Source organism: Sphaerodactylus townsendi, linkage group LG03 (assembly GCF_021028975.2).
Source record: "Sphaerodactylus townsendi isolate TG3544 linkage group LG03, MPM_Stown_v2.3, whole genome shotgun sequence".
Lineage (NCBI taxonomy): Eukaryota > Metazoa > Chordata > Lepidosauria > Squamata > Sphaerodactylidae > Sphaerodactylus > Sphaerodactylus townsendi.
Genome location: NC_059427.1, coordinates 110,764,167 through 110,774,566, shown reverse-complemented (window position 1 = coordinate 110,774,566; position 10,400 = coordinate 110,764,167). Strand labels below are relative to the sequence as shown.

The 10,400-nt window shown below is 40.5% G+C and overlaps 1 protein-coding gene across 2 annotated transcripts in view; it reads right to left on the bottom strand.

The window, feature by feature from the left end:
- Window positions 1–1,359: 1,359 nt before the first annotated feature.
- Window positions 1,360–10,400, bottom strand: part of FOXK2 (forkhead box K2) — a 45,547-nt gene continuing 36,506 nt past the window's right edge. The window contains exons 6-9 of one of the 2 annotated variants that reach the window (XM_048489730.1): window positions 10,072–10,247; window positions 6,668–6,964; window positions 6,281–6,475; window positions 1,360–3,275 (exon numbers count right to left, since the gene is read on the bottom strand). In XM_048489730.1, coding sequence (XP_048345687.1) covers window positions 3,079–3,275; window positions 6,281–6,475; window positions 6,668–6,964; window positions 10,072–10,247 — 865 coding nt within the window. In that variant the 3' untranslated portion in view covers window positions 1,360–3,078. Of the gene's footprint in view, window positions 3,276–6,265; window positions 6,476–6,667; window positions 6,965–10,071; window positions 10,248–10,400 lie in introns of both variants that reach the window. The other variant, XM_048489729.1, reaches the window with a different exon arrangement.

The following is a 10,400-nucleotide window of genomic DNA, read 5'->3' as shown; positions in this document are numbered from 1 at the left end:
CTCCAGATTGCCTATAGCACTTGTATGGTGCGAGCTTGTCTCCTATGCTACTAAGGATTTCCTTAGTATCTGCCATGTAACATATTAGAAAAACTTTAAAAGATATTCACTCTGTTATATGATAGTATTTGAGCGCTATTATTTTCGTACAATAATCCAACTACCTAGGCATGTTAAATTTTTAGCAAACCAACATTATTTAAAATAATTATTTAAAATAATGTCACAGTTTTTCTGTCAAGAGAGGCCCGTTACATAATATAGAAGCTGCACTTGTTTCCTTGATTAACCCATGACTGTGATCAAGCTGCAGGATAGCCTGGTGAAAAAGATCAACAGCCATAACTGTCCTTTTTCCACTTGAGCAAAATTTAAAGGAAGTATTACAATAATATGCAAAAATATTTCAATAAAGATATCACTTCTTTTTATCCTAGCGTTTGTCCAATGAGCTTAATTTGGCATACATGTTTATTCTGTCCACCCTCAGAACAAGGTCAGCTAAAAAGCTGCTTTGACTCAGTAAAGATTTGGACCCACTCTCTCCAGTTCTAGTATATTTTAACCATTATACCACACTATCCCAGAACTGAACACTGATATAAAGCTCAATTCTATTAGACTCTGTCAAAGTAAACGCATGACCTGGGACACAAGCTGTCTCTGTATGGTAGCACTAGCAACTCCTCAAGTTGACTTCCTTTAAATTTTGCTCAAATGGAAAAAGGTAAAACAATGAGGGTGGAAAGCTGCCCCCTCCTTGTCCCATAACGTCATACAAAGTATACAATTTCTCCTTTCCCAAGGGTGCTTATAATATATAACTGACATTTAACATTTTAAAGTAGCTCCCTTTAATGTTTACATTCCGTGGAAGAGCATGACTAGGTCAAATTTAGGAAAGTAAATCCTATCCACAGTACCTGAAGAGAGTTATGCAGATAGACCCAACCGTTTCATACAAATAAAAGCAAATTCCTGTATTGTCCTAAACCTAAATGTGAACTGAATTGAGGATTTATAGCACTTCAGCTTCTGTGATTACACATTAAATCCTTTTTCTATGTCCTCTCTTCTTAGCTTACACTTTATCCTGGAACATAAGATGTACAAAAACTTCAACATGCATGAATAATTTTGATTAGACTGGGAGAATGTCTCCAATTTTTTTATTCAAAAGCATCAATGTGCCTGGTCTTCATGAATTAGTAGGTTTTCATCCAAGTCCTTCCCCCAATTATTAAATATAGTTGCTTCTGGATGAGGTGACCACAGTGCAAAAAGTAGAATGCTGTAGTTATAGAAATTAGATTTTTACCCCTTATTGTGGCTGTTATAAATTCAGCTAGTGTACAGCAATTTTTCATAATCTTTTAATATGTATTATCCGCATTGACACTGTGACAGCTCTATTGTGTGGGTTAACATGATACTTGGTACAGATTTTTTTTTGTATTTGGTCTTCAGATAAAACAATGTCCAAAAACTGTCTAAATATAAGCCATTCCAAGCCATTTCAGTTCATCATGAAAATACAGGTGGTTCTTGAAGTAAAGGTGGAGAAAAGACATAAATAATGGTATTGCCAAAAAGGGAGTGGGTTGGGATAGAGAGGACAAATCAAAGGTTTAAAGCCCAGTCTTCACCTTTAACTCACCTTAATATGTGACAAGACAGCGTGCAAATTAAGAATATAAGAGCAACCTTAGCTTTTCATTCAGTTCAGTTCTGAAATGCAAGGTATATTTCTACTATCACAACTCTTGAGAAGTAATTTTAAAATGTTCAACTGCAGAACACACACTTTAAAAAAAATCACATTTATTATAGCACAGTAGCCACTGTTAGAAAACCACAATAGCTACTCTTAATGAAGACCTCAGAAGGTCTGTGTATGACATCAAAAGTTAAGGATAAACTCGTCAGATTAATTTCTACTGGTGGGGTGCTTATGCTTAAAAATATTGAATATACCTCCGACAAGATTTTTTTTCTTTTTAAAAGGACTTGTGATAAAGAATTTTCTCTTTTCTAAATGAACAGTCAGTCATTTTAAACATACACAATATTAAGCGAGACTCTTGTTTTACTTTAGACTGGAAAAATATGCCAGGGACAGTCAAAGTCAACACAAAGTAACAAACAGCAAAAGGTAGCAAGAAAGAGAAACAGATAAGTGCAGCTCTGGTCAAATTCATAGCAGTTCTTTACGTCAGTTAACGGTTCATTTACACTGTAATTTCTAATCAGTTACATGCAAGTCCAAAGAAGCATTTGATCACTACACAAGGTAATAAAATTTGATTAAATTTATCAGGCAACTGCTAAAATATGAAAATTTGCAGATGTAACAAAGTAGCTTTATCTGAACTTTTAACAGGACAAAATTAAATCATTCCATTGGTTAAAAAATCCTACATTCAGTTTTACCAAACAAAATTTCACATGAAAAGTATTGTGTGATTCCAAAGTTTCTGGAGTAGAAATGGAGTGATTTGAAATGTCAAAGACCCCATTATTTTGAAAATAAAATAAAAATACACATCAAAAATTTCTAATTCCACATGTGAACAACAAAATACTGCATATCTACCAACAACTGAATCGGGCAGGTCATTATGAAAGGCTAGCTGCCAAGATGTAGGAAATGGCTCCTTGCCTCTGTTCCCTTTGAGGAATATACAATCTTTTGAAATCCGGTCATATGAAGCGCTTATCATGCTGTGTGATATATCGAGATACACAATCCTTAAAATAATCCAGTAGAGGTTTTTAAAGTTGCAGGCTTCCCCAACTTTGTATCTCTCAATGTATACAGAGTCACTTCAGAATGGCAAGGAGGAGTGGGGAGGAGGGGTCACAGCCTCTGGAACAAGATGGTTTACAGTTTTACTTTATTTCTTTGCTTAAATTAGAAGTTCTAAGGCCACCTGTGTTTTTCTCAGTGCTGAAAGTTGAAATCTGATCACAGGGCCCCTTTCCCCACTGTGTGAGAACATGTTCAATGTTTAGGTGTTTAAATGTCTCCTTTTGGCACCATGGAGCATTATTTTTAAAAAGAAATATTCCTCTAAGTTCCTAGTTCTGGCTGCTCTGTTCACTCACTGCCACAGACGGGGTGTCAACATTCACAGCAATGACTATGCTTTCCCCATCTTCCGTTTTGATACGTTTCAATTCTTGCTGCTCAGACTGGTCTCCGTTCTGACGTTTCGTTGGAAGAGAAGCTGAAGCAGACGCATGAGTAGCTAACATGTGTAAGGGACTTGCAGCAGCTGTAAAAGAAATTTAAAAGCGCAGAGTAAGCACAGGGAAAGGAAGAACAAACCTTACTCTGTGACACTACTTTAGTAGTACAAAAAGGCTTTAAAAATCATTAGTGCTACAATGTGCTGTCCAAGGTTTCATGAGTATGGGCAAAGTTTGCCCCAACAAACAGGCAACAAATGAAGACAGTCTTCAATTATTCTACAGAAAAACCAAAAGCACCAGTGACACAAACATTTTAAGGGAGGAAACGCAAGTATTCACTATAGTCACACACAAAGAAGGGTAACTACAGACCATACACTGACCCTCTAGAAGACTGAAAGATGAGAGATCTCTTACTCAGGTGGCAAGAATAAATGAGATTGAATGAAGGCGAGTGAAGAACAATTCTTCTGAACCTCTGTGGATTCAGGGGATAATAGTTTACTTGGTGAACAATGGCAATGCCCAGATGACTATTCTGCAGATATCTATAATGGAAATACTCCCATCACCACAAAAAGCTCCAACCCTTGAGAAAACCTCAGCAGTGAGTGACAAGGCACAGCAGAGCTGAACCTGTAATGCTGTTCCCCTAAGAGAAATGCTTCCATTTTGTCACATGACTTTCCTCACACATGAGTTTCCTCACACTGACCAATATCCCCGATAGAACCAGAGAAGCAGCATATAAATCCAGAGATGGAGCGATTCAAGTGAAGAATCTGACCCTCCACTCCCGTATGAGACCATACTGAAATCATAAGAAAAATTATTTTGAGTTCAATATTCAGCACATTTCCAGTCCAAATGGACTCCCAAATTGGCTTAAATAAACAAAAAAGGGTAAGGGGATTAAATCTTTGCTTAAACTGGATCCAGTCTCCCACTCACTCAGCTACATGCAGGCACAATGGAGAGGTAATTGCTTGACTACTCCCTGCCTTCCCCCTCCAATTAATATTAGGAGCCAACTGCTATTTTTACCTCCAGTGACTTATCCCTAAGAAATCTGCCCACAGCAAATTCTACAGCAAATTTACTTGCAAATGATCTATCCAAATGATCTATCCAAAGACTATTGTTCCCCTGCTGTATAACTGATTCAACAAATTATTTAGATTATTGTTATAGTTGTACCCATTTCTAAAGGTATTATTTTTTAATTTCTGTAAAGCACAGTCATGTAATGGGTACATGCTGTCACACTAATGTTCAAATTACTAAACAAATCCCAACTATGGCCTTATGGTTCTCAATTGGCTGAAGGCAGGCACTTTCACAAGGAATACCAATGAGGCTCAATGTCTCAGTATTCTAAAACTATGTTTATTAAAAGAGCTGTCCAATAGTCATACAGAATAAACAAAATTAAAAATGTAGTCTCAGAACTCACTGGAAAAAAGGAGGCTAGAATGCCAAACACTGTATAGTCTTCAAATTTGATTTTTTTGCATTTATATTAGAAAACCAGCATGAGTCCAGACTCATGCACATTTAGAAATTTTGCAGCATATAGGCTAAAACATTATGCAAGATGCTATTTTTCTCAGTACAGAGAACATGCTCAACTACTTTTTTCAGTAAAGGCATGAAAAAACAGCAGACTGCTACATCTTGTAGGAGTTATTATGCCAGGCAGGCGGAGGTGTGACTGACAGGCAGGCAAGCAAACAATAACCTTCTGAGGGAGATTAAGAGATGTGATGAGCCCAGAATCACCTGCATTTTCATGGCAGAGCAGAGATTCAAATCTTGTCACACCAGGTCTCAGTCTGGTACTCTAACTACTACACCACATCAGATCTGCAAACATAAGCTATATGCCCTGTATCAAGAGTTAGCTACAATGTTTTAAAGAACTGTATTTTTAGGTTGCTGTTGTGAGCTTCCAGACTGTGTGACCATGGTGTGGTAGCTTTTGCTCCTAATGTTTTTGCCCACATCTATGGCTGGCATCTTCAGAAGCATGTACATCGTAAGATGTGTTTCTCAGCCAGCTGATTCTGGCCACGAAAATCTTCCACAAAACACTATTTTTAGGACTCAAAAATATAAAACTACGCATAGGCGGATTCTGCATGGGCCAAAAACAGAAGCGTGAAAATGGTGTGACAGGGTTTAAAACCATTTTATAACTGTTTTCACACTGCTGTTTTTGACCTATGCGGAATCCACCATAGAGAGAGTGTAAAATTGAAGGGGGACAGTCAACAAACAACAAAGACTAACTGTAATTTACAGATAACTGCTTTAGACACACACAGGACTTTGACCATATCCCAGGGGTTGAACATCTTTCCTTTGAAAATGTTACTGATTCATTTTCAAAACAAAATGCCACATAGCATAGGTAGCTATTCTTCAAACCCAAAGGCCTCTGGGCAAGGAGAATTAGCTGAGTAGGGGTCTGAAGAGAGACACAAGTTCTTAACTTATCATGAAAGGTAAAAAGACTGTAGATCAGTGATGGCGAACCTTTTCGAGACCAAGTGCCCAAATTGCAACCCAAAACCCACTTATTTATCGCAAAGTGCCAACACGGCAATTTAACCTGAATACTGAGGTTCTAGTTTAGAAAAAACAGTTGGCTCCAAGGCGCATGTTACTCGGGAGTAAGCTTGGTGAAGCAACCGTGCAACGCTTCGAATGGATGAATCACGACCCTAGGAGGGTTTACTCAGAAGCAAGCCTTATTGCCAGCAACCGAGCTTACTCCCAGGTAAAGGATCATGCCCAGGCCAGCCTAGGGGTGTGTGTGTGGGGTTGATTTTCCGCCCCCTGTCCACATGATGAACTCTGTGCAAGTGTGCCCACAGAAAGGGCTCTGAGTGCCACCTCTGGCACCCGTGTCACAGGTTCGCCACCACTGCTGTAGACTAAAGTATCATGTACCAAGACAGCACCTTCCTATAAGAGATCTAAATACCTGAAGAAACAATGATCTACTCAACTCTGGACATCACTCCTCCACACAAGAAATCTGTAGCACTAAAATGACTATTCAAATGCTTACCAGTATTGGCCTGACCTTGAATTGCTGTGGTGATGGGTACTATGTGTGTTCCATTCTGCGTTACAGTTTTTATTGGTAGCTGGTGTTGACCTAGAGGTGTTTGTTGCACTATGGTAACTGTCTGTAGGGGTGCAGTCTGAGAGGTCTGAATGATCCGACTAGCAGCTCCTATAGTTGTATGGCTAACTGCAGGTATAGGCTCCACTTTAACTGGGGGGAAAAATAAAAATATGTCAAGGAAACAGTTGAAAATAAATACCAATCAGTGGGAAAAGATTTTAACCTCAGCACATAGTAAGAGAAATAAATGAAGCACGAAGGAAAGAAGCTGTTCTTTCTGCTTCTAACCAATAAAGAGGAAACTAACAAAAGGGTCAGTGGGGAATGGATCCAAATTCTTACCTTTCATTTCACTGTGGTCTCCATTCTCTTGAGGTTCTCCTTTAGGCTGGGCCACCACTGCTGCCTGTGTGACCACCGCTTGACCAGCTACAGTGTAAGTATTTGCTGGTGATAATCCAGTCACATTTGTGACAGACACAGCTGGTATTTGATGGACAACATGAACTGTTTGTACTACAGGCTGCTGGGGTGTTGATGTTGTCACAGGAGTTGCAACAGTGTACGTGACAGGTTTCATAGTTTGTGGCAGCTGCCTCTGTACAGTAATTAAAACAGGCTGGCTAGATAAGGGCGATCCTACCAGAAAACAGAAAAAAAAATTGGTTATCTTAACCTCTTTTCACAGGCATATGAATAACTTGTCCCCTTGAAGGGGGTGGGGGAAGGCAATGCTCCTTCCGTTAGAAAATTTGTGCAGGGACACTAAATGTTAATCCAGTTAGGCTGAACATTGTCATGGTACTCTTCAGCATTCATCATAGGCAAAACATTACTTACACAAAGATGATCAATGACAAATAATGTGAACAGCTCATACCGATTAGCAGGAAAAAAACAAAAGCCACACACAAAAAAAATATTGAAACAAATGATCGCATTTGTTTCAGATCTTTCCACTTCGTGTTGCTTTATCTCCAATCTTGGCAAAGTAAAAATATACACTTACATACCAGTCTAGAGAAGTGAGGGAGGAAAAACTGCGTCTGGGGTATGAACTGCCTCCGTGCGCCCTCCACACCCCTCCGAAACACCTCCAACACCCCCCCGGCCCCACGTCCCTACGTGACTGCAATGGCGCCACCCCAGACAAGTCACCCCGGATGTCCCCACTGCAGCTACTCACATGGTCTAGAGTCACCTCGGTTTTCATCAACTCTGCTTTACTGCAAAAGTGGCACAATATCAACCATGGTCAACCGCCCACCAAATCATACAGTTCTTCCCTCCTTCCAACCTTGGAACAGCCTTTTTAAGGTAAGCTAGAATCTGTTGCATGTTTTCTAAACTAGGATTGTTTGCTGGGACTGCCGACACTCAAAAAGGGGAAGGCATTGATGCAAACAATTCTGCTTCAGAGAACAGCTCATGAGTTCTAATTTCCTCTAAAGCGACTGTTCCAAAGTTAGCAGGAGAGAAGACACTTGGTACTTGCAGTTACACTGCTGCTCCAAGTCTTGGATTGTTTCCTAGAAGAAGTGAGCTACCCATGATTCAGAGGACAGCCACGCAGCAGGTGCTAGTACCAAACAACTTACTCCATCTTTCTGAGATGATGTGTTGATGGTAGACAAGCCATGTTTATTCATATCCCACCTTTCTCCCTAAGGGGAACCCAAAGCAGCTTCTCAATTTTACCTTCACAACAATTCTGTGAGGTAGATCAGGTTAAAAGTGTATGACTGGCCCAAAGTCACCCAGCAAACTTCCTTGGTACAGCGGGGAGTCAATCCCTTCTTCAGTTTTCAAACACAGAGCCAGCTCACAATCACCACAATGATTATTTGTTACCTGCCTGACATCCCTGCATCCATTCTAGTCTCCAGATGCAGCCTGATTCCTTGCCAGCTCCCTAGTCACACTAGCTGCTATTCCGCAGCATCTTTTCTTGGAGAAAGAGATGGTGCCATGAGGAGGCATTTGAAGTGCCATAGATAAAGTATGTATGCTTAGGAAAAACTGATGCTGGATCACCACCGCCCATGCTCCATGTCTCTAGGCTTCAAGCAGTTGCTTACAAGCTAGGCAGAGACATTAACAAGGAACTGTGGCAGGTGGCTGTCTTAGGCACCATATTAATAATCATCAGGTTTAACACTGAGTGGGCAATTTCCTTGTGTGCTCCCTGTGTTATCAGTATTTTTATTATAATGAAATATGTAAAAACTTTTTGCAAGTTAAGCTTGAATACTGAGGAGCATCATGCTCAGAAAACCTTTAATGAATCTCGCTCCCTTCTCAGTCCTTGGAATACAAAGGGCACTCAAACACAACTGTCTTGGAAAACACTATCTAGTGCTATTAATTGCCTTACAGAGTTCAAACATAAAATTTCAGCTTGATCCTCCATCAATCTGCATCTAACTTCATGAGCTGTAAAATGGAATTATAGGTTTTAAAAAGATGCTACAATCTGTTATTCCTTAAACTCTGTAAATTTCAACAAACATTCTCTGCCATGGATTCAATGGCTCAAAAGCCTCGGCTAAGATCAGAAGGAGCAGATCATATAGTTCTGTACGCTACTCCCTCTGCAGCTACTCCCAGTGCCAAGACAATGCTGCCATAGGAAAGATCTGCCTTGTAAACTTCTCTTGCATGGTTCACAGCTTCTGACATTATTCCAGAAAGACTGGAAGCTGCCAAATATAGCAACCATCTAGACCACTTGGGGAATTTCAGAACAGGTCCTTTACAATTTCTAGACAACAAATCCTATCTCGGGTCTCCACCTTTTTTACCACTGAAGATGAAGGTACCACTAGAAATCCCCATTAGGGCAGGTCAATATGAGAAAAGGAATTTCTTTAGATACATGGGGCTCAAGCCATTCAGGGCTTTATAAATCAAAGATAACACCTTGAATTAGGCTCAGTAGTGAACTGGCAGCCAGTGCAGTTCTTCTAAGACTGGCGTAATTTGCATCTGGCCAGCAGCACCCGTGAGAAGTCTTACTGCTGCGTTCTGCTCTATCTGCACCTTCTGGACCATCTTCAAGGGTAGTCCCACATAAAGGGCATTACAATAGTCCAATTTGGAGGTTACCAGAGGATGGATTATTGTAGCCAGATCATCTCTGTCCAGAAGGAACCGTAGCTGGCGAACCAGCTGGAGCTAGAAATAAGTACTTCTGGCCACTGCCTCCTCCTGAGCTTCGAGTATCATAGCAGAGTCCAGATTTTGCACCTGTCCCTTCCAGGGCAATACAGCCCCACCAAGTACAGCCTCCCAGCGGGATTTACGCCACCTGTGCTCTAGTCATTGACTTTCCAAGTTTCACAGCCTGGAGCTCCATACAATACCATGGAGTTTTATGGGTTCTACAGGTAAGGTGAGGGCTCTTGGGAGTGATCATGTTGGTGGCCCTGTTCATCTCACCATACCAGAGAGACACCAAGGCCTCGACAGGCATGCCATCCCTGCCAGTTTGAAAATCCCTCAGAGCATTCAGGAACTGCTTAGGTTCCAAAGGCCTCCGAGGGTGGACCAACTCAATGGGTCTCCTTCCTCTCAGGGGGGATTAACACTGCAAATCCCAATCTTAACAGGAAATGGTCAGCCCATGATAATGGGCTGATATATGTAATTAACATATATAATGTTGCATTTTATAACATTAACATATATAACGAACATTACATAATACTGTATCCTACAAATACAAAAGCACTGTATGAACATTGTACCTGGAGCACTCTGTGCAAATCGTGCTTCTTGTATCACTGCTAGCTTTGGCTGGATAGTGCTTGGCTCAGGCTCCATTGGAACAGGAGACCCTTCCCTCGACAGACTTTCTGGGGTCTGCACACCACTTGAGTGAGCAGACAAGACTCCTGAATGGTTAGGGGAAGCAGGGGCACTTCTGTAAGCAAAGAACAACAGACATTGTTACGAGAGAACTAATGGTTTAGAAAAGCAACCTGCCTCAAAAATTATGCAAGAATCAGCTCTTTGTAATCCGTCTTAAGTCCCGGTGAGAAAGATGGACTATAAATAACAGAAATAAATAAATCCT